We start from the raw sequence: 25,573 nt of genomic DNA on the forward strand, positions 1-25,573 counted from the left end.
AGTTAAGTGGCGGGCCGGGCCGGGCGGCTAACGTAGAATATTTCCGGGCCCGGGCGGGCCCGGGTCTCGCCATAAAACTTTTGGTCGGGCTCGGGCGGGTAGCCCAACGTAAAAACTGGCCCGGGCCGGGCCCGGGCTGAAAAAATCGGCCCGTGCAGTGCTCTAAATTACATGCAGTGAAATTAGTTTCCAGTGACACATTTCGCCCTTTATCATGCTGTATCTTCGCATTTGTATATTCCACTGTATCTTCGCATTTCTAATGTATATATTGCAGAACTCCTGCTTTTTACATCTGCTCTGTGTTGCGACTATGTTTTCGGTGCAATTAATCACAATACACGACTGGTGACAGCGGATCCTGCGCCATACATTAGAACGAAGGAAAGCGTCATCGAGATTTTCCCCTGGCCGTTGCATATATACAGAAATGTACACAAGGTTCATGAATGAGAAAGATTAATTAAAATATTTGTCCTCAACTTGTTAATTTCATGGCCTTTACGTATTTCACATCAGTGGCATGCACTGCTTAGCAGGTATCAAATTGATATAGTTTGAAAGTTCGTAAGATATTTGTATTTACTTATTAAATATGCAGAAAACATGGAAGTATTGGCATCAGTTACTTCCGCCACAGTTGTTTGGACACATAAATACATCCTTTTCATGAAAAAATACATATTTTAGTTGTCTTGACACTGCGCAGCGCTCAAGAATTCAATTGCAGCATCTGACACGCAAAGACATTGCCAATGGCAATGCAGTTATTATTCAAGTATTGAATCCCTCGACAAGTTCTATAAGAGGGAAGCGGCGCTGCAACGTGACCCCCCCCCCCCCCCACTTCGGTAGAGATAACTGACTACGCCACTGATAGATAGATAGATAGATAGATAGATAGATAGATAGATAGATTAAAAAATGTCGCAGTTTCGCCCGAAAGGCGAAGCATCAATTGCGATAGCAAATTGGTAGAGAGCTATTCGGAGTAGGGATAGTAGAGTAGTTTTATCGGCCGCATAAACTTGGACACATTCACTTTCTAACTGAATTGACAAGCGTGGTGTCATCGCGCACAAGCAAACATGAATAGATCGCACTGAATCACCGCAGACAACGACTGTCAAAACGCTGGCGCGGCCGCTGCAGCGGGCGAAGAATCGTGCGGTCTATCGCTTCAACGGAAACTGAGCGGCGAATGGACAGCGCATAAAGGTCAGAGCCGTGTGGAGACACGGCCGGGCTCGACTGGCGCGCGCACTCGCTCGCCGGGCTCGACTGGCGCGCGCGCTCGCTCGCTTCTTAGCGAGTGCTCGCGCCAGTCGAGCCCGGCCGTTGTGGAGATAAATAGACGGTGCGGGCGACGGCACCATAGCCAGTGCAAGCGTATTTGTTGGCAGGTAGAAGCTGCTCCCCCGTTCCTCCCGCGCTGCCTCCCCGCTTTTTTTTTTTTTTTTGCTTTCGCGTGGGAGATTGCGTTGCCAGTTCTCCTTGCGCTGGGTTGCAAGATAAGCATTTGGTGCCGTAGCACATCGTCGGCCCGCCTCCCTCCCCCCCATACCCCCACGGCCTTTTGGGCGACAATCGCGTTTGCTTTCCGCCGTGCGTTGGCTCTCCGTGATAGCGCGCGTCCCCCGCGCGCTTTTACTCGTACGGCGCGGGGCGACGATTTTATCGCCCTTGGAATCTATACGGAACCAGACGGCGACGGCGACGGCGATGACGACGCCGACGGCAAAAATCCCGTTGAAGTGTCCATATAATTGCTATCGCAATAAAATGGCCAAAGTAGGCAATTAATGCTAATCGCAATAACAACAATTACGCAGAATCTCCTCTGGGAGTTTAAGTATGCATATGCATTGTGCCGCTTACTCATTTCCGTGCAGCCCGGTGTCATTATTAATGTTATGAAGCTTGACCCGGCGAGTACAAACGACAGCGCTGTGGCGACACGAACTGCTGCGCATGGCGGCGCAGGGTGCATTGATGCAACAAAGTACTGCAGGTGGCGACGCCAGGTGCGCTCATTATGAACCGTGACTAACCGTACTCAGGCGGTGGATCCGTATGGTACGGCCGCACGGACCCTAACTTGAAACCGATCTGCAATTTGGACAGAGTGTGCCGACTGCTGATATAGCTTCGTGCGCTGTGGTGTCGCCTCTTTGCGTTAAAGAGAGACGCGCGTGCTGCGATCTGCGAAAGGGGTAGGGTGCGGCGTCTCGTTAAAGCTTCGTTCTCGTTGAAGCGAGAGCCAGCACGAAGGTGAATTCGCTCGTGACTGCGGGCTCTATCTTGAAAGCGATTCTTACATAACGGTCGGACAGACGTTCGGACGGACAGTTTTTCCCGTTGGGTAACCATATAAATGCTTACGCCTTTAAATGTGCGCTGGTTCTAAGTTGGTTAATATTAGGCGTTGTCAATGCTCGGTAGGGGCACCATCTGGGAACGCCGAGTACTGATTGTTCTCGTACCTGTCGCAGAAAAATTCAAGTACTTGATGCTGTGATGTGAACAGTTGGGGCGTCCGCTTTACTAAAAAGAAAGACTGAATCCCCTTGTACTGATAAAGCATTTCTTCAGAACCTGATTTTTTCTAATTTAGTGCAACTAGATGGCTTACTGCAAAATGAAATCAAGGTTACAGTTAAATTTTTCGAATTCCGCACCAAGACCTCGTGCTGGTACGTCGTTGTGATGTCACCAATTTCCAAGTATCTTTACGCACTTGAGCCATCGTGGCTCTGTAAAAGTTCCTACAACTTCATAATCTTAATCTTTGGGTCTTTTAGACCGCAATGTAGTCTATCTTGGATAAAGTATAACTAGGTCAGACAACATGCCGTACCAATTCATGACGTCACGGCAAGCTGTTCAGGTATGCGCCAAGGCGTTATCGCCACCCGCATTTATTTTTATTTTATGGCTTGGAAAGCCTCTTCTCACTGTAAGATTTGCTTTTTTGATACTATAGAAAGGACATTTACTAATGCAGCTTTGATTGCCACCTCCCTTTCTGCAGAAGGGTAGACGTATGGGCCAGTTTGGAGATATTTATGGCTCAATGATAAAAATAGGTTCAGCTGTATTAGTAAATTACCCTTATACAAAAAGTCGGACTTCCCTCTAGCACTTCCTCTGGACATGCTGCGCCTCCAAGCGCCGCCGCCGCTAAGTGTAGCTGCGCGTGGCGCGTGTCTGAATACGTATGACGGGGGTTCGATATCGCCCAGCACCGGATAAATTTTAAGGATCTTTTTTTCCATTGGAGGGCAACACACACCCAGGGGAACATATCTAGTGACCCATGTTGAGGTGAAAAGTTTAGATACACACAGACACACCTACCCCAAACAGGATAAAGTTCCCAAAGAATGTTAATCATATTGAAACGTGCGCGACGGTAGGTTTCGAACCCGCTTCCTTCAGCACAGCAGCCCAATGTTTTGAGCACTAGTCCATTGACTACCCGTTGGTCCAAGTTGACGTGAAAGGGCCTAGAAGGGGACACATAACATACCGTAAGTTGGGTGAGGCTCTTAAAGATTCCTAATCACATTAAAGGTCACTCTTAATAAGAGAGCAGGCTTTGTAAGCCAGAAAAGACGCAGGAACGTCAGATTTATCACGCCTGCGCCTTCAAGTTCTCGCACCAGATCACCCTGAGGTCGTGAATGTTCATGGTGTCCACTCGGCCCAAATACTGAACTAAGCAACGTTCCACAGGCTTTACTGCGCCTCAGCAGCCTAAACACGAGAAGATGTTTTGAAATGCTCGACATATATCGCCTGTATGCCTGCACCGGCCTATACGACGCCATTTCAAAAGAAAAGAAAAAAAAAGGAATCTACAATGCTTTAATTTTGTAATCTAGCAATGAACCATTCACTGGGAAATTCACAAGAAAAATCTATCACGAAATGCAGTATAAGCTCATCAGTATACATTCGTCTCTAACATTCTTTTGAAGCTCAGAAAGAACTCACGAAAAGAATTGAGGCAGGGCATGGGCTCGTCCTCTCTCAGTTTTCCGAGTGCGCTCCGTCCGCGTTTTAACCTAAGAATTAGCCGAGATACTCGCTAATCCAAGTAATGAAGGCCGTTGTGGCTTTTTGAGACACAGTGAACTGCATATACGACTGTAGTAGATTTTCATAGTTATTTTTTTTACTCTTGCCTTTCATTTTCATATCACCATCTTGATCGCTTTCTTATTTCTACTTTTGTTCCTATTCCCTCCTACTGCAATGCTGATTAGCAAGCTAGATTACTAGTAGTTCAGCCTGGTCTCTGCTTTTCTCTCATAACGAGTCTCTCTTTCTCGCTTAAGCAAGGCACTGAACTTCTTAAGCAAGGTCTTGAACTTTTGGTTCCCTCTCTCTGTTCAGGCCTTGTGGCGGGTGCGCTCATCGAAAACTTCGGAGTCCGCCGAACACTCATTCTTGGCGGGGTTATGATGACGATTGGATTCGGCGTGTCGCTCTTTGCAACTTCCACACTGTTCCTCGTCTTCACAGTGGGGGTCCTGGCCGGTAAGTACCTCGGGAGCGCTGTCGCTCGTAAGAATTCGGGGGCAGAATTCACAAAGTTTTTCATTCGTAAGTGATGTGTGCCATTGGCTGGCCGCCTTGGCTAACATAATGTCCAGCATCATGATCGGCTTGAATTTTATTTACAGAGAATACTATCCTAAGAGCTTCTTGTGAAAACGAGCCCAGTTTCTTATGAGTTCGAACAAGGTATGTCTGTTTCGAGAGACGCAGCACCATGGTGGAGGACCATTCATCCTCTGATCTTGTTTGTTTTGTAATCTGGTGAAAGTTAAAACTGAATAACATTTCGGGTTTTACGTGCCAGAACCACTATCAGTCAGATCAGGGTTTTGGCACACGATTGGTACGTGGTTCTGGCGGAATGAGGCAAGTCGTAGTGGAGGACTACAACTTAATTTAATTGCAATTGAATAATTGATAGAACAGTGTCGCGCGGTTTCATATGCACGCTCTTCTCTTGTTAACTTCTACGTGGCCACAGCTGCGCTAGAATGCGTGCACACTTCGGACCCATTCAGTCGCCGCGTTCGATCTCCTCCGTGGCAACAGACGCCGGGACGGAGAACGCAGACCCCAGGTCTGCTGTGGCTATTGGCAATTCCTCGCCGGACTACACAGCGGTGTGCTTAATAAAGGCGTTTTATTTGCTTGTCTATGGATACGACGCAAATCCTTTTACCTTAGATAAGTTTCTCGATGCATCATTATCCGAGACCTCATGGGGAACAGTGTACAGCGAGCGCAATCCTGACAGCCTATGAGGAGTTTTTGTCTACTTTCAAATCTGTCTGCATGAAATTTGTCATTATCAAAGCAGCGCGTGCAAAAAAGACTCGCAAGCCTTGGGTTACTAAGGAATTATTTAATGTAATTATCCATAAAGACGCACTTATTGCCACTTTTTCAAATCCAGGAACTTGGATATTTGTAATATACTGACAAGCTGTTTGAAGCAAGCGAAACTAAGTTATCTTCACAACTTATTCAACATCGAAATACGAAACGTATGTACTTGCATGGTATGGCAAAAACTTAACACCAAACTCAATCGTACGCGGCAGAATGGTGACGACGTAATTGAGGAAATAACGGCAGACAGGGTTACGCTATCAGGTTAGCTTAAGTTAGGTATCAGGTTAGGTTAGGTTTAGAACATGTGGCTTCACTGGCCACACGTTCTAATAATTTCGTTGTCTCCCTGGTACAAGGCACTTGTAGTTCACACAGTTTAGAGTACAAACCGCCTCGTCAATTCCGAAGTGCTTTTATAAGCCCTACAGATGCCCAAGTAATGTTTACATATTTACCATATTTTTTGTAACAGCAATAGCAAGTGCACAGACGCTGAGGACCTTCACGTTAGACCAGTAAAATAGATATCAGACATCGTGTGTCCTGTTTTGGCCCATATCTACAATCTTATTTTTATATACGGTATTTCTTCCTCGGCGCATGCAAGTTGCTTAATTCTTTGTACATTCTAAAGGTAATGACAAAAAATACCTTATCAGATTATAGGCCTATATTAATCCTTCCCGTATCATCATCACATCATCACAAACTGACAGTTTTGTCTTCAGAGAAGGCATATGTACAGAACTAACCCGGAATGAACTTATCTTGAACGCGAAAGAACTAGAACGATTTATGTATGCTTGGTGGTTTTTCTAAGACCTCTGACCGAATAATTCATATAACATTACTACAGAAACTAGAGATGCATGGCTGTAGGGGGTTAATATTAGAAATAATCAGAAGCTACATGCAACATGGCAGCCTAAGTGTTACTACGCATGTAAATGATCACACTTCAGGCAATATGCCGGTACAGTCTGGGGTTCCGCAAAGGAGCGCTATCGGGCCCTTGATATTCAGCATTTACATTAATGATATAGTTAAGTCAGTGAAATGTTTAATTTTTGCTGACGACGCTACGGAACCAAGTGGACAAGTTTAACCAATTTATTCTTTCATGCAAATCAGCTTCTCATTGAGCGCAACGAATGCAGCATTTGAAGTTCATTAGCAATATAAAAGCTGAAATAAAGCCGTGATTTCTTTGACCAAAAATTAAAAAAAATAGAGACGCCTAATTAGTGCTCCGAATTCGTAACTCCCCTATCGAAAAATTTGTTTCTGCGAAGAGTACAGTCTTTGATTTATTTTCGAGCAACATTTATCATGGAACCGTCACATTAGTTTATTCACTAGGAAACGATCTTCAGCCGTAGGGGTTTTAACAAAGCTACTTAATTCCTGCCCACCCGAATTAAACTGGTAATCGACGTTTGTATCGCACTTATAATACTGTCATGGTTTTTTTTTTTTTTTTTTTGCGGCACGACCATGTCAAATATGAACCCGGTGTACTTACCACAAAAGAACACCGTTCGCGCTAACGCTAATACATCATTCGACGGGCATCCAGATCTACTACTTTTTCAATCCTTGTCAGCAAGCTCAGTCCACACGCTGTATGCTGATGTTATTGAAACGCTATTTCAGTGAAAAAAAAGAAATACGCTAACCATTTGAAACAGCTCTCGAACTTAACAAAAACAATGTTTCAATTCATGCCATGAGAGAGACCGCTGACTGATTTACTCCTCATGCTCGCACAAATTACATGCATCAAGGGTTGGGTTACACCCTGCCAGCACTAATAAATGCTAAACTATAAGAGTGAGTCATTTTTTTCTGTAATGGCCAAACAAAAACGCATCAATCCAAAGTTGTCTCGATAGTTTGTATTTATTTTCTCAGGACCAAGTAGCTTGTCCTAACGTTATTACCGCATTATTATGGTCTCTCTCTCTCTCCCTGTTTTTTATACTTAATCGCTTGAGCTTCGTAATCAAGCTTTTATTGTTGGCGTTGGTGAATGTTTCAACTGTTTTTTTTTAATATGCGTAATTGCGCAGACATTTCTGTGCCATGTATTTTTGCTTAATGACCGTGTAGTGGTTCGTGTATATTTTTGCTATACACTGTATTGATCGATTGATTTTTCAGTAGTATTTAACTCAACGGGTACAGGCCCAGTCAAGCCGAATCTTCGAGCTTTTATCCTGTATCCTAGACGTCTGTAACACTTGATGTCAAAATAAAGGTGATTTGAAAGGGGGAAAAAAGAAACGTCTAGATCTAAACGTGCCTGATTTGTGAGTGTAGCCTCAAACCCACGAAAATATGAAGAGCAATATTGGCACACAAACTTTCTTACACATATTCACTGAAGGGAACTTTCGTGAAAAATATTTGTAGTGTGTTTGTCGTGGCGGCTTGACGCATATACTCGGCACTTAAGCAGTCGTGAATGCAGGGCGAAAGGCAGAAACGTACCCCGAGTCCACGAACAGAGAGAAACTCTCTTCGGTAGCAATTTCACAACATATTCGATAATCCGCTTTACGACCACTAGCTGTGTAATCGGTTCATGTGCTGCTGAGTTGGGGGTCGAGTGTTGCGTAGCTTTGCATCACGAAATGGAACATAGTCATAGCACAAGGCATTATTTCCGCAATATCTTCGGAGGCACGCGCTATGCACTGCTGACGCTAAACATAATCTTCGGCATGCATTTGAGAGTTCGCAAAACGCAAAGGAACGTAGCTCAACTGCACAGCACTTTTGCGAGCCTATAGAAATAAGCCCAAGCATCCACTCTTCTAAACATGCACTTGTTTTGTTGTTCACTCAAAAAGAAACAAAAAATGTGTGCCATGGTTGACAGTTGCCCCTGAGAGCAGCGAAACGTCGCATTATTGCCTAACAATTAATGATCCTTCTCCCTCCCAGGACATGCCCAACTCTTCTTTTAATCGAAAAAAAAACCTCTACATTTTGCCAGTGAGCTGGGAAATACTTTCGTTTTTCTTTGGAATCACACTGTGCAAATCGAACATACTTTTCCTAGAAGGAGCGCTACAAGCTAACCTTGTTAATACCGTTTTGTTGTTTCCACGTCGGTATTCATTTTTATTTTTAATAACTGCGACAGTATGGAAAGCTTGGCTACTGAAGAGCCTGTTATCCCACAATCATAGCTAAATACACACACATATTGAAAATACTACACGAGAGAACAGTGGAAATTGAAGGCAAACAGTTCAAACATTCAATAACTTTTATAATCGCTTAGAGTGAAAGAAACTATATACATACACACTACAAATATACCTGGAACTTGATATAAAATGTACATCTGTACAAATCATGCGTGGCCCTGTGTCAGCGTATGACCTGTGACGAGCGCGAGTATTCTTTGCTCATGTCAGAATAGATCAGTTCAAAGCAAACCGCATAAGCAGTCATCAACGCCAAAAATTTGTCATGATAATAAAATAAGAAAAAAAAACACAACAAAGCACACAAGCGGCAAGGTCTTCGCGATGTTATCGTGAGACAAATACTAAGTCAATCCAATAGCACTACTCACAAGAAAGTAATGAGGTCACTGTACACAAGTAAATCGGGCAGGGCTTTCACAGCTTCCCTTTGTTTATATAGTAGCAGGACCAGGGACCGAGCAATTATTCCCAAATAAGGGACGGCCTATCTTGGGAAACAAGGTGATCACGAAGTGCATCTCGATGTTAGTGAAATTGTGGAGGTCGATGAGGAATTTACAGGGTGTCACGTTGCACCCAGTCTGAGGAGGGTCTTTCTGTATACGATTAAGCAGGGTGTATAGTCCGTTTCGAGACGCAGACAATGTAGGCGTGTGTTTAAGGCTCGTTTTGCGTGTATTTTGAGGTCTTATGAAAAGTGTTACAAAGCGTCTATGTTGCACAAAAGAGAAGATTTTGCGCGTTTATTAAATCACAGGGTTTCTGATCATTTCCACCTCCTTCCCTGAAGTGCTGCTTTGGTCGTCGGATACAGGAAAGAGTATTCGCGTTAGCTCATTCAAACTATGCGTGGCAGCAGCCATTCTGGCCGCTACTTCATTTGCCGTTATTTAAATGTGGCTCAAGATGCACTGGAACAGGTCCTGATGATCGGAATGCGAGGCAAGGGTCAATACTTTTTTTGGAGCCAAACGATGCCTTGTCACCATGAAAATAGCATTGCAATTATGTCTAAACAGCTGCTATGGATTACTTAGTGCATAATACTTAATTGGGAGTGCGTGTACTTTCGACCATAAATGTCGCAACTTGTGGAATACCAAATAGTTCTGCTGGTGTAGGCGATGAATTGTGAAACAAATGGTAACATTGTGCTACGCGTACTTCACACGCCCAGTTGTAAAATGCAGCCGTCCAAATTAGAGATGTCTTGGGACGCCGGTACGCGGAGGGAGTAACTCCCCGATGACGTCAATACCAAGGGGACAACTTGTTTTTTTTTTTTTTTTAAGTGACGAACTTTCTTTGTTTCTCCCGGGCGCATTGCCGCGGAAGCCTCGTTGTGGCGAAGATGAAATTGTCATCATCATCTCTTTATATCAATATCACATATATTGCCGTAGTGTACAGTCCAGAAGTCAATATGGGGATATGTAGTGCCACGTGACACTTATGCGCAGCACACGCGGCAGTTTCAGTACAACCTTATGCGAACAAAGTGTAGTATGTAGTTAGTGTCTGTAAAGACAAGCACGTTGTTTTTTCTGTAATCAGCTCAGATGCAGCGGCGTCAGCAATTTTGTCTCCGATAGATGACTCGAATACTTCTTTTTTATCCCAAGAAATTTCAGCGTGGCAAAAGGCGTCATCAGCCTTCAAGGAAGATGATTTATGTCTCGCCGTAGGGTATGGTATTCTTGAGGCAATGAACTTCGCAGCGCTTGCACATCACAGATGCTTTCACACATCTACATGAACTTGCCCTTTAGCGTATTAGCTTCGTGCAGTTATGAAAAACGGGGGAAAAGTACAACAGGTTTCTTGTGCATGAAGAGTCCCCGACGTTTGTGCATCGTAAATCCAACCACTGCCAACCACAAAAATTGGTCGACAGAAGCAAATAAAGTTATTCACTTAAAAAAACTAATTGTCCAGTTGGTACTCACGGCATCGGGGAGTTTGTCCCTCCTCCGCGTACCGTTGCCCCAAGAAAGCTTACGCTGGCGCACTCAGTCCCGGGCGCATTGCCGCAGAAAGCTCGTTGTGGTAAAGATGTAATCGTCATCATCGTGTATTTATATCAATATCACATATACTGCCGTAGGGCACAGTCAAAAAGCCAATATGGGAATTTCTAGTGCCACCTGACACTGATGCGCAGCACACGTGGCAGTTTCAGTACAACTTTATGCGAACAAAGTGTAGCATGTAGTTAGTGGAAAGTGACCGGATGCCTTACTCATACCACCTATAAATAGGTCGAGCGCCTCTTTTGAACACGTCCCGGTGCGTACCTCCGCACAGCTCACAGACCCACGAAAGCACGGTGTCCAGGAACTGTGCCGCAATGCCAACGCTGTATGACACCATGACACCAGTACCATGACTGTGTGTGACAACGTCCATGCTGAGTCCCGCCATTCTCCATAACAGCGCCACCTCTCTCATCGTTTATCGATGCAAACACAAAGATGACGTGAACGCTCAGAGCACTTCGCGCTAGGATCACACAAGTCATGCGCATTCCAGCTGCTGGGTACAGCTGTACGCGCTTCTTTAACGTGAGCAGCAATCCCATCTCTCTTAGCACAGAACGCCGGTGCACGCACACTCATGACGTGTGAGAGCAGGCGAATAAACCACCAGTAAGCCGTGGCACACACACACTGAGAAGATGAGGGTTTATTGTTCCTGAATAGAAACACACGATATGCGATAGAATACGTACACTTAGTTCTCGTGTTTTGTAATAACGACAACTATCACCGCAATTCCACCGAGACAGCTAGGGTTACAGTTATGAAGGAGTCCGAACGTGTTTACGTTGCAATTGAAAATTGGGTGAACGCTGATAGAATACTTGACTGTGGTGGGTGTACAATACTAGTGAGTAGTATGAATATTCGAGATTTGGGTGTGTTACACTCGAAATAAATCTTCACACAGCTTGCAAGTTCATCCGTACAGATACAGTTTTCACCAACAACCTTTCTCATACATTGGGCAATACTCGCGATAATTTAAATTATATCTTTGTCACTTTCCGGTTGTTGCTGACGCCTGTTCTTTCTTATAACACGCCTCCCTTATTGCATTTCGTTAGCCACAAGAATTGAGAAATGTCCTCCCCTCTTTTTTTTAACAAGGAGGCAGGAGAATACCATATGAATTTCACGCGAATGGAGTATGCAGTCTCTGCATTCGGCCTTCCGCTGGGAGCGTTCACAGTGGCGCCATAGTGAAGTAATAGTTATTTTAAATAAAGTGATATTAAAATTTACTGAGGAAATGAGTACTGAGAGCATTTGCATGAAGGATTTCCTTGAAAGAGGATAGTACTAGTTACGAATTATTATAAATTAGGAGATAATTATCTCGCACCAAATAAAATTTCACTAGTTAATTTTTTCCTGCATGGTTCTATTATATTCCCTCTACAAGCTCTCTCGTGGTGTGTTTCCTGGGGTTCTACACGCACTTGAGTAATTCGTCATTATGTGCAAAGATATTGTGGATGGTTATGTTTCAGAAAATGTGACATGTGCCAACTCAAAGGCACAGCGCTCTAGTGCGAAACCGCAGAGACTAAACGTTGGATGTGCGCGTTAGTGGCGGAATTATTCCAGAGTCCAACACGAAATTATGTGAAGTTTCAATTGTTTTGTTGAAAGTATGCAATCAGGAGTTCACATATGAACACCAGAAAGGCAATACCTAAAAAGGTCATGAATGTTTCGAAAAAGATTCTGAGCTCCGCAGTTTGGCTTGGCCTGAGCTCCATGATTTCTTGTCCATATTGGTTGTACCGAAGCTCACAAAGAAACAGCTCTTTTGGCTCAAGCAACAACGCAGTCTCTAAGACTCTCCGCGTGTAATCCCTGTAGGCTGTCGCTAAAGGATAACCCTTGCGCACCACTGTTGTCAAAAAAATACGATTTAGGGGCTCTTTCGATTCCGTTATGCTGCGCTTCGCGGGACCCAAACGGCAGCTGGGCCACTTGTACGTTATGCACACGTGGAGGTCTTTCCGTGCGCATGACAAGCAGCCACTCGTGCTTCCACTTACAGTTTTGAATCCACCACCGCGCGTTCGAAATGCAGCTCGCAGTTTTGAGTGCACTCTGCTGCTTGAGTGATTACGCATCAAATTAAAATGCGTAATACTGTCGTTCAGGACACATGGTGTAACCTTTTGTGTGTTTAGTGCCTCCTCAAGCTCAACTAGCGTGTCAATGTCATTTGGAGGAGAACGCAGAGTCAGCCTGGCTATCATTTGGCCCCGGAAGTAATTCGAAAAGGGCAACATTGCGACAAGCCAAAAGCAGCACATGGCAATCCGCATCGGACTCCGACTCCTGCTGCGAGCAATGGACGATGATGTGGCATAAAACGAGGCGAGCAGAAACATAAATGAATCCATCACTGTAGCAATAGACCGATATCCTGCTTCGTAAAAGTCAGAAGCGGCCATAACTAGTAGGGAGCTCACCATTGACGCAACCAGGAGAGGTAACACAAGCTTGGACTCGATCAAAATCTCAAAGAAGGAAACTTTGACGGGATTACCGTGCTTAACGTAAAATGTTTCGTACTCGTGGGCTATTACAGCAGGAATGAAGAATTCCGTTGCGCCTATCTCATGTAGAACCGCTAGGTCACCGAGTATGTCCAAATGACCTTTATAGAGAAGCCAAGCAAGCACATTCCGGTCAGTATAGGAAGTACGTTTCACTGTGGAATTGTAGAAGGCGAGCGCGGCCCAAATGAAGTCGGCCCTCCAAGTGTACCAAATATCTGATTCACTGTCCCCTGGCGCAGCCTGCACAAATCCGACGTTTATAATCTTGTTTCTCAGTGGGCTTTGCTTGGGCCAGCTTGCTGCATTTCGCTGCAGGTTTTCGGCACAGCTAATCGAAAATACTGATGGTAAATGATGTACGTTCGATTGAACCATTCTCATTTGTAAGTTCGGGGCGCTATGACTCTTTATAAGGCGCCAAATGCATAACTTTGCACCGTTCTTTAAAAACAGTTCCATAAGGGCTAAATTTGCTTCAGCAGTGGTTTCTGTTATCACCCAGTCGACAAGGTACGTGGCAGCTTCCGAAACAAAAATTCGCGCCAAACACTTCGACGAGCTTTGTTGAAGGTGTGGCAGTAGCACATTTGTTTTGGCTCCATACTTGGTATTTTCCACTAAAAACGGTATAAACTCTGGCCTCGGCAGAGTCCATATGGTTACAGCCCAGGGTAAGCGCTTCAGCCAAGACTGTTCCAGCGACTGCCAGCGGCCTTCGACATGTTGCCAAGGCAACACGGTCTCTGTTTGTAATGTGTGCCGCAATAGTGTCAATGACGTGATGTTGGGTTTGCTGTCCTGTTGTGATAATGCCTGCGAAAGGTCGGTGACAAACAGATGACAGAAGAAAGAGTATTTTCATGCTTGTAGACATCTCCTTGGCTTTTGGTCTGCGAGGAGTTGAACTGCGACAGTGAGATATTTTTACCAAAAGGCGTTATAAATGATGTAACCATCACTGACTGAAATCGCTCTGAATTAGATATATTCGTTAGTTCGTGCACATAAATGACAGTTACGCAGAGGATTAGGTTGATGATACATTAAACATACTTTATGTCACATGGCTACAACAAAAGTTCCAGTATATGTTTAGCGTAATGACTTGACAAAAAATTATTGCTTAAATTAAGCTTATATTGAGTAACGAAGTTTGCATTGAGAAAACATTAAATTTTGGCCTTCGGTGGCATAGGTAATTTCAGACATCGAAGTGTCCACCGAGCTACTACTGATGCACACAGTTTTAAGAAGTGATTGCAACTATATACGTCTCTGAGGCTCCAGACAGAGTCACTTATTTCTTTCGAGCTGTTGAGAAATTAGGCGAGAAAAAAACTTGCCTAATTTAGTATCAACATTAAAAGTTGAATCAGAACATCAACATTGCTGATGGATTTGGAACGCATGGTAACTCAGTTATTCACTGCTCACTATAGTAATGAGTGTGCAAAGATTACCTCAGAGCAGCTTCCTCACAGCATCCCCTATTCGCCTTCGTGTATTCTGGATCTTTCCTCGAGACTCACGGTTCGTATCTGCCACAGTTTGATTCAGCTTGAAGGGCGGCTGATACGCAGGAAATTTTCGATCGGCAGGTCCCTCGCGGTAGTTCAATTTAAATATGCGAGAGCAGTAGCCGAAAGCAATTTCCTAGAGCGCTATGCCTCACTTCAAAAGCCACATTGGTCAGTATGCAATATTTGTACAGAATATTACATTTTTTTTCAACCGTCTCAGAGTTGATTGTTTCCAAACGGACGGTGCGGCTTTCCCGCGCTCGAAATGCCGACGGCAGTGTCACGTGTATCCCACAGTTGTTGTTCAATCGAATATTTAGGCACACGCCCTGTATTGCATCTGACACCGGTGCAAATGTTAAATATGTCAAAAAAGTATGATAGTCCATTCCTTTAAAGCAATACCAATTGAGAAAGGAATGTTTGAAAAAAGAATAGGGTGTAAACAGAATTGATAAAGCCGCGGGACGACGCTTGTTTCCGGAATAAGAGAAAACAACCATGTGATTCACTCATCTATTCGTCAGCGAGGCATGGCAGGGGCATTGATTTCCCGTTTCATACAAGGAAATTCTAAAAATCAGTGTACAGTTTATCGTATCATCCACGGTACAAAAAAGGCTTCCTGACATCTGGTTAGTGACAAGTACACTGGCTACAGGTTGGTCCTGAAATAAAGTTATGAAGTAGTTACTGACGGTCAGTTCCCACCTTACAAATCAAGCAGGCGGTACGTGCCATATAACAATAAGTGTGAGCGGTAGGTTCCTACCTCTGAAAAGCATATAGGTCAGCTAGACAGTTCAAGTGCTGTCGCAGATAAATCGCCCATAGGAGCTGTACCACCAACACTGGGCATTCGCTGGCCGGCGACGATTTGAGGCTTTGTTCGCACCTTTAAGTTTAAAAGTGTTTCTTTTTCCTTTGTAACTGATTTTCACAGTTAGCCTGCCGCCTTTGCCATTATTTCCAACATCGGCTGGCACGTGTTCTCACAAACAGTTCTACCCTAAGAACTTTCTTGCGTGTGCCGGCCTATTTCTTTAGAGAGTAAAAGACGGTATATTTTGTTGTCCAATTCGACGCACACAAAGATAAGACAGATTACGTGTGCCACACGTAAGCATAAGCGAAAATGGGGTACATACCACATATCTGTATAAATGGCGAAAGCCAACAAGACCCAGTAACCACGCCTTATAGGCATGGTGCTTTTCAGGCCAGCTTTCCCGCGTAATAAAAAGACATGAAACTGCGCATGTCACCTTGTACAAAAAGCGTCAATGATTTCATGTCTAGGTAACTGCGAAATGAGCAAAGAACGAACGCCATTGAAAGCTTTGGCGCCCACCTACTTCTGCTCCATTGATCGGCGAGGCAGGCAACCCTACCTCAATTTCTGCATCGCGTAAGAACGGTGTGTCTTCAGTGTCTCGCGAACGGGCAGTACAGTCAGCCAAACATGGGTTCGGACAACAGATTTGTAGCTTCATTACTGCTTCCTGAACGACATAGTAACCGCTGGACAGATTAATGATAATAGAAGCGAAAGTCTTCAGCGAAAACGAGAGTGCTAACTGCCAACTTCGGTTTCTGTTGGAATTTACCGCCCGTCTCGTCGTTCTTGGTTCTCCCTTCTCTACTTATTTTTGGCAGTAAATGTTCGTCTAAAATTTCCATACATTACCTGCAACGGAGATGCGAGTTGTATTGACAGCTCGCATCTTACATTACATTACGACTCATATCGACCCCCCCAAAGTTCACGAATGTGCCATAGAACGTGTAATTTCTTCTAAAACACATCGTGATGAATGATGTTAGAAACGCTAGTTGGTAGGTGCATTTTTTAACAGCGGAGCTGTGCAAGCCGTCCGTTAGTCCGTGCAGAGCGAACAGAAAATGTGGGCCGATCCTGGCGGTAGTGCAGAAAGGGTCCAAGTGCAATGGCGCATACCCCTGTCAACTAACGAAGGTGCCCAAATACGTGGCCAATGCCTTGCGATATCCAATCTATAGCCAATTATTAGGTAATCGATAATCAATCAATAGTAAAAAAATCCGGAAATGCTGGGGATGACTTGGTAGTGCTTAGCTTATCCCAACTACGTGGTCAATAGCTTGCGATAGCTAACCTATAGCCAGTCAATAAGTAATCGATAATCGATCAATAATTAAGTAATTCCTGAGAGTGCTGGGGATGACTTGGTAGTGCTTAGCTTAGCCCAAATCCATGGCCAATACCTTGCGATAGCCAATCGATAGCCAATCAATAGCTAATCGATAATCGATCAATAATCAATAAATCCGGAGAATGCTGGGGATGACGTCATAGTGCTTAGCGTAGCCAAAATACGTGGTCAATACTTCGCGATAGCGAATCAATAGCTAATCGGTAATCAATTAATATCGATAAATTCCGGGAAATGCTGCGGAGGAATTTAGTGCTTAGCCTAGCCCAAATACGTGGCGAATACCTTGCGATAGCCAATCGAAAGCCGATCAATAGCTAATCGATCAATATGCAATAAATGCCGGGAAATTCTGGGGATGACTTTGTAGTGCTTACCCTAGCCCAAATACGTGGCCAATCAATAGCCCATGAATAGCTAATCGAACCATAACCAATAAATTCCAGAAAATGCTGGGTATGACTTGGTAGTGCTTAGCCTAGCCCAAATACGTGGCCAATACCTTGCGATAGCCAATCGATTAGCCACTCAATAGATAATCGATCAATTATTATTAAATTCAGGAAAATGCTGGGGATGACTTGGTAGTGCTAGGTGGCGATCAGCTCCGCTGTTTCTTTAGCCTTGCGCCACTAGTGCAGGCTACGCTAATTTTACTTATGCTAATAGCGCAATATAAACGGGATAATGTGATCAGGCAGTCTCCACAAATGCGGCGTCCCTGTTTCATTCTCTGCATCGGACAAATTGGAGCGCATGTGAAAGGTTGTCAATGGCACTAGGAGAAAACCCCTCAGCACAAAAAAGGGCGCTACCCACTTCGTTCCATGCATATATGAAACAGCGTACCATATGACACTCTCGTGTGGCAGATGCTATATTCATGAGTTGAAGGTGCAAAAATGAAAACAACGCGCGCATGTAGAAGTAATCATTTGCCAAAGACGTCAGTGCGACACGCCTTTTCATGGCACACGTGTCCTACGTTAAAAAAATAATAATAAAATTATCGCGTTGTGGTACGCTATACACTTTACAGTAACTGGTTATCCTTATTTCAAAAGACCGCTAAGGTCGACGGGAACTTTTCCTCATATGGGCAAGTTACTTTATCGCTATGTGCAAAAGCTTGCGTTTCGTTCGGCGATCCCCGTTTTAGTAACGCTGAATATTCTCTTAGAGGGCCCCTCACCAGGTCTGTTTATTGTGTGCCTCATAATCAGAACTGGTTTTGGCACGTAAAACCCCAGAAAGAAGAAGGTCTGTGCATGTTAAAGCTGACAAGCGGAGTGCATACAATGCGGGCTAACGATGGTGTCTGCTAAGTACTACACCGCTACGCGCCGCGGAAACAGGTCACATTTCGAACTAAACGCCGTTTGCCCTTCTACTCGCGGGTGCCGAGCTGCCAGCTGGAGAGCCGGTGTCTATCACACAAGTGCGCCTACGTAGATCGCATTGCAGAGACGTCATTGTAGTGACGCGTGACTTCCAGAATTATTCAAGGCAACAGTTATTTGTTTATTCTGTTGCTTCAATAGACGAATTAAAGTTTATAGAAATAATAAAACGTACAAACCGAATGTCTGCGAGTTTTTCTTTTACTTCGCACCGCAGCAAGGCAGATATACATACTTCCGTTTCGACTGCTTGTTCCCACGTCGTGCAGTCACGCGCGCTGACAACGAAATTATGTCATTTTCTACTGTGTTCCAGCGCGCGGTCATGCTCTGTGATCCGCTTGCGTCTGCCTCAGTATTCGTGCAGCGCTGACTTGTGCCGCTAGTCGGGTGTTCTCGTGCACAGCGCGCGAAATCATGCGCTGCGCAATTCAAGAAAAACGCAACAGCTCGCGTTCGAGACCGTCACCGGAAGTACGCCGCGCAGCAAAAAAATGCCAGAAAGACAAAAGACAGAGGCGGGATCGTAACGTATGCGTTGCTAGGCGACGCATGGTCACGTCATCGCCAGGCGGAGGTTTTGCGGCGTACACTAGACGGACCATCCTCGAGCTTAAACAGCTTCGCTAGTTTACAGGGGTATGTGCCATTGCGCTTGGACCCTTTATGCACTACCTCCAGGATCGGCCCACAGTTTTTGTTCGCACTATGCGGCCTTACCAAGAGCTTAAACAGCTCCGGTGTTAATAAACTCACGTCTGTCTGAATGGCGTTTCTTGAGCTGAGACGCATGCTGCAGGCCGTCAGGCGTTGCGAGATGGCGATCAGCAGGAATGGCACCCTGAATCGGGCGCACATGTAGAGCAATACCTCTGTCACACGGCACGTGTGATGTCATTAGCAGCGAAGGAGCCCTTATAAACATGACTATTGAAATGTTGTTGGCATATTGTTGAGGAATTGTTGACACAATATCCTTTCAATAATACCGCAATAGTTATTAACACGCACAACAATACCTCAACAATAAAGTTGTTGAGCGCTTCACAACAGTAAAGTCATTGACTAATTGTTGTTGACTTATTGTTGAATAATGTTGAGTATTATTGAGAATTGTTGAGCAATCTTGACATTCGAATATATGTCTGAAACACACACACGTAGACGTGTGTGTGTTTTACACACACACAAACACACACACACACATATATATATATATATATATATATATATATATGTTTATGAGCACCCCTGAAGAAAGCCGGGCGTCTGGCCGGGGGTCGCTTGTGCTCGATTTGTATTCTGGTGGGTAACCGGCGGCCGCCTGGTTTCGAACCCGCGAACTCCCGCAGCCGAGGTGGACACTCAACGACGAGGACACGGCTGCGGTGACTTACGGCGCTGCAGCTTGCCAATATCGAACGCGGTGCCGGATCGTTGGTGGGACTAGTGAGGCTTAGCTGCTGCACGGGCGCCCGGTGGAACGGTCCCTCGAGTAGAGCCCACTGACGGTCCGCATCGTAAGGGGCCGCGGGCTGTTGGCGTTCCCGAGCCGAAAATGGTCCTCGTAAATGTCGCTTGAACCATCAGGGCCAGGGTCAGGCCAGTCAGCACTAGGCGCAGGGCCTTGGTCCGAGGAGTGAGAGTAGCTGACGTGTCACCGCTCCGCGTGGCCGGCGTGTTCGTACCATGACCGCGCGCTCGCACCGTGGCCGGCGTGCTCGTACCGTGGCCGGCGTGCTCGTACCGTGGCCTGGTTAGCGCCGTGGCCGGTGAGCGCCGTGGCCGGTGAGCGCAGTGGCTTATATATATATATATATATATATATATATATATAATCACCACTAAATATATAGAGTGTCACATAACTTGAACCAGAGGCCTATCTCTCGAGTCGTAACTGGGGGAGCCTGTGGCAAGACGACGCTTTCGCAGGCGTTCCGCTTCGTTTGCCCTAAATTCAGGGTCGGCGGCTCTTTGCTAACTAGATTACGTGTTAATGCGACTTTTGTTGCTTCTACACGGGCACAGTGAATGACACTCACAGCTAATGGCATTCGCCCATTGAATGAGTTCCCCGAACTCATTCACGCACGACTTGTGTAATCTCGACGACAGTGGCTTCGCAAAAAATTAGAAAATCGATAAGTTGAAACGAAATATAATATATTTTCAAACAACCATCCAATGTTTACCATTGTATTGCTAAAATTATAGTGAAAATATGCAAACAAGAAGCACGATTTGTAAGGTTTCGTTATCATAGGAGCCTGCCGATAAACATTGCCATCATTTCCGAATGCCATTTTGTTTGCCCGTGTAGACTGGGAACGCGAGACCGCAATGACATTCAGTATGCATGTCATTTACTGCAAATGACATTACATGTGCCGTGTGACAGTGGTATAAGTCCGCTCGGTTGGTCCCCTGCACAAACTGTACAAAGGTGTACCTATCGGAGCGGCCGGACTCGTTAAAGTGAATCTGAACGCACCACTTCCTTTTCTCAGGGCTTTCGGGCCAATAGATAAGTACACAGAGACTTCAGGTCGATCAAGGGGCGGCAGCGCAATGTTTGACCGTATAGAAATTACGTAGTTATCATTGCCTCATGACCAGGAGCAAGCGCGTGTTGCAGAATGTACTACCCCTTAAAACAGTGTCGAAAGCTAGGATGTTTGCAGACATGACGTAGATAAGTGTGATTTCTAGCTAGGAAAATCAGGGGCGGAATTCGGTAATATTGTCACAGTATGTAATGTGGAAAGAAAAGGACATGATTGGTGCCCTGGGAGACGACAAAGAAGATTGTGGGTTTCGCTTCTCTACGCAGCCATTAAAACCCATCTGTAAATACCCGTACACTTCTTCCTTCCCGTAACATTATTCGTGGAGGTGCGGGGTAGTCACTTACGAAAGACGGAGCTCCGCAGCGGACGTAACCTGGCCGCCATGTCATCCGAAGGAGAATCTTCAACCGCGGCCCCGTCGACGCCACCGACGGTCATCCTATGCCAGCCATGCGACACTGGCATGTTTTCTGGGATTGATAACGTTGACGTCGATGACTGGTTGGTAAATTACGAACGGGTCTGCGCCAACAACAGGTGGGATAACACGCTTATACTGGCCAACGTAATATACTACCTCAAAAAAAACGGCACGGGTCTGGTTCGAGACACATGAAGAAGAGATTACAAGTTGGGAGCAATGCAAACAGAAGCTTCGTGATTTGTTCGGCAAGCCCATCGGCCGCCAACGTGCTGCTCGGAAGGACCTTGGGAACCGAGCACAGACGTCCACTGAATCTTACGTGGCGTACATCCAGGACGTCTTGGCTCTTTGCCGCAAGGTGGATAAAAACATGACAGAGGCAGACAAGGTCAGTCATGTTTTAAAAGGCATAGCGGACGACGCGTTTAACCTTCTCGTGTATAAGAACATCACAACAGTCAATGAGATCATTAACGAATGTCGCCGCTTTGAAGAAGCGAAAAGCCACCGCATAGTTCAGCAGTTCACGCGTCTACCCAACACCGCTGCTTCATCGACGTGTGAAGACCTTTGTCTTCCGCGTGAGCCCACTCCCTCCGAGAACGTCGGACGTATAGTCCGGCGAGAAATGGAAGCAGGGTCTCATGCCACACAAGTGACGCAGTGCTTTGACGATTCCCGGCCGCTCGTGTCCCTCATTCAATCGGTCGTTCGCCAAGAACTTTCCAATGTGGTTCTGCAATCCATCTGCTCCGCCAACCGTCCTGACTTCGCTTCGTCTGCTGCCTCTGCCCCTGTTCACCGAACCACTGCGGTCCTTACCCGAGCTATCGCAACCCGGCCGAATGGCGCACACATGATGATCGACCCATCTGCTTCTATTGAGGACGTGTGGGCCACATCTCTCGCCACCGCCGAAGTTTCTGGCCGGCCCTCTCTCGACCAAGCTTTCCCGCCTACCGCCGCTCCCCACTGAATCCGCGCCCGCCTGCGCCCCCCACTGAGTTCGAAGATGCACCTGACAACGCTCGAGTCACTGCGACTAACCGCTCACCATCACCGCACAGTAGCCGCTCCCGTTCACCCCAGCTGCGTCGTTCTCCTTCCCCTGCTTACCGTCGCCGCTCTCCGACGGGAAACTGACTGGGGCAGCTCCGGGAGGTGACGCTGCTCTAGTACCCCGGCCTGAAATTCCTCTGTTGACCCTGCCTACTGATCTGAATCTTCTGGACGTGGATGTGGATGGTTTGCCTGTTACAGCACTCATCGACACTGGAGCGCAAGTTCCCATCATGAGTGCTGACCTTCGAACGCACCTGAAGAAAGTCCTTACTCCTGCTCCGACTCGACTGCTACAGGTCGCCGACGGTGGAACTCCGGCTGTGCTCGGAATGTGTGCTGCACGTGTCAATGCCGCTGGCCGCCACACGTCCGTTTTGTTTAGTGTGCTCGAACACTGCCCCCACGATGTTATCCTCGGCCTCGACTTTTTGACCGCCCATTCTGCTCTCATTCACTGTTCAGCCGGTGTTGTCCAACTTGACCTACCCCTTTCCATTGACCTTCCTGCTCAAGCCCCAACTCAGCTTTGTTCTGCGGATTTTATTCGTCTTCTTCCCCAAGCAGCAACCTGCATCAACGTTTTCGCCTCCCCACCTGTTCCTGATGGTGACTATGTCCTCACTCCCGCGACTTCAGACCTGCTTTCCCACAACGTCTCCTTCCCACACACCGTCATTTCTGTAGCGGCCAATCAGACCTGTCTTCCCATCCTCAATTTCGGCCAGTGCCCTCAGGTACTTTCTCGAGGGATGTCGCTTGCCACGTTGTCATCGTCACGCGAGTGCCATATTTCAGCTCTACCTGTTGCGCATCTTCGACCAGTGCTCGTTCTGCGCCTTCTGCATCTGCCCCGGTCGACGACATTGCAAAGATGATTGCGCTGGACCTCGACCCCCAATCCGCCGCAGAGCTCCGTGACCTCCTCGAGCCCTACGCCGATATTTTCGACCTGAACGATAGCTCTTTGGGTAAAGTACGGTTGTGAAGCATCGTATAAATACCGGTGATGCGGCACCTGTTCACCGACGCCCATACCGAGTATCACACTCTGAGCGACAAGTTATCCAGAGCGAAGTTGACAAAATGCTTGCCAAAGGGATTACTGAACACTCTTCCAGTCCGTGGGCTTCCCCTATTGTGCTCGTCAAAAAGAAGGACAACAGCTGGCGATTCTGCGTGGACTATCGTCATCTAAACCCGATCACCAAGAAAGATGTCTACCCACTTCCACGGATCGACGATGCTCTGGACTGTCTTCACGGTGCCACTTATTTTTCACCAATAGACCTTCGGTCCGGATATTGGCAAATTGCCGTGGATGAAATGGACCGTGAGAAGACCGCATTCATTACACCTGACGGCCTCTATCAGTTTAGGGTAATTCCTTTCGGCTTGTGCCGAAAGGCATTACCCTAAACCGGCGACCTTTGAACGTATTACCCAGCTGCCTCAGCGACCTTTGAACGTATGATGGACATGCTCTTGCGTGGATTGAAATGGTCCATCAGCTTGTGTTACTTGGATGACGTCATCGTATTCTCTCCAACTTTTGCGGCCCATCTTGAACGACTTTCATCTGTGCTTTCTGTTTTTCGCGCCGCTGACCTGCAGCTCAACTCGTCCAAGTGCCACTTCGGTCACCGCCAAATAACCATGCTCGGACATCTCGTCGACTCGTCAGGCATTCGCCCCGATGCCGCTAAAGTTCGTGCAGTGCAGAATTTCCCTGTACCAACCTCTGCCAAAGATGTTCGCAGCTGTATTGGTCTTTGCTCTGACTTCCGCCGGTTTGTGAAAAATTTCGCGCATGTTGCTCGTCCCCTTACTGACCTCCTCATAAAGACGTTCCTTTCTACTGGGGCTCTGAACAAGCGACTTCTTTCTCGCGCCTCATAACGCTACTCACCACACCTCCTGTTCTCGACCATTTTGACACCTCCGCTCCGACAGAAACTCGCACTGACGCCAGTGAATACGGCATCCGCGCAATTTCAGCCCCACGCAACGTGGGCACAACCGCGTTATCGCCTATGCCAGCCGCCTCCTCTCCCCGTCTGAGCGCAATTATTCGATTACTGAGCGGGAATGCCTCGCCCTCATTTGAGCTGTGGGCAAGTTCCGACCTTACATATATAGTCGACCATTTACTGTTACAACCGATCACCACGCCCTTTGTTGGCTCTCTTCCCTCAAGGATCCCACCGGACGCCTCGGTCGCTGGGCGCTACGCCTTCAGGAATACACATACACTGTAGTCTACAAGTCGGGTCGTTTACATCAGGACACCGACTGCTTGTCTCGTCACCCCGTCGATGCACCGAACGATTTAGTGGATGCCGCACCGATCTGCGTTCTCTCGCTTTCCGCTTGAAAGACATAGGGGCTGAACAACGACGCGATGAATCGTTACGGCAGCTTATCGAACGCCTGCTCTCTGACCCGTCTAACTCATCCCTTCACATGTTCGTACTACAAAATGACACCCTGTATCGCCGCAACATGCACCCAGGCGGGCGCGAGCTGCTAATCGTCATTCCGTCTCATCTTCAGCAGACTACTCCAACAACTGCACGACGTTCCCACTGCTGGAGACTTTGGCGTCTCTCGGACCTATGACCGAATTCGGCGACGATTTTTCTGGCCCCGTCTCAACCGCTCCATCCGTCGATATATCGCCGCGTGTGAGTCGTGTCAACGCCGAAAACGACCAGCTGTACATCCTGCTGGTCTGCTGCAGCCTCTGGATATACCGACCGACCCTTTTTTTTTCGCGTTGGCGTTGACCTTCTCGGACTATTCCCTATATCAAACTACGGAAATAAGTCGATTGCCGTCGCTACGGACTATACCGCCCGCTATGTCATTACAAGAGCTCTTCCCACCAGTTGCGCTACAGACGTCGCTGACTTCTTGCTTCACGACGTTATCTTACACCGCGGCGCACCTTGTCAACTTCTCACCGATTGCGGGCGATACTTTCTTGCCAAAGGCATCGACGACTTACTTCGATCCTGTGCTACTAAACACAAACTTACTACAGCCTACCATCCTCAAACTAACGGTCTTACTGAACGCCTGAACCGGACAATAACTGACATGCTCGCGATGTATGTCTCCTCGGATCATCGCGACTGGGACACTGCTTTACCATTTGTCACGTTGGCGTGCAATTCCTCGTGCCACGACACAGCTG

The 25,573-nt window shown here is 46.5% G+C and overlaps 1 protein-coding gene across 1 annotated transcript in view; it reads left to right on the plus strand.

Annotated features, from left to right (window-relative positions):
• The window catches only part of LOC119445564 (uncharacterized), a 160,073-nt gene that overhangs the window by 23,397 nt on the left and 111,103 nt on the right, over nt 1-25,573 (plus strand). The window contains exon 3 of the mRNA XM_037709832.2: nt 4,399-4,542. Within this exon, the coding sequence (XP_037565760.2) occupies nt 4,399-4,542 (144 nt within the window). The remainder of the gene's footprint in view (nt 1-4,398; nt 4,543-25,573) is intronic.

Source organism: Dermacentor silvarum, chromosome 3 (genome assembly GCF_013339745.2).
Source record: "Dermacentor silvarum isolate Dsil-2018 chromosome 3, BIME_Dsil_1.4, whole genome shotgun sequence".
NCBI classification, from domain to species: Eukaryota; Metazoa; Arthropoda; class Arachnida; order Ixodida; family Ixodidae; genus Dermacentor; species Dermacentor silvarum.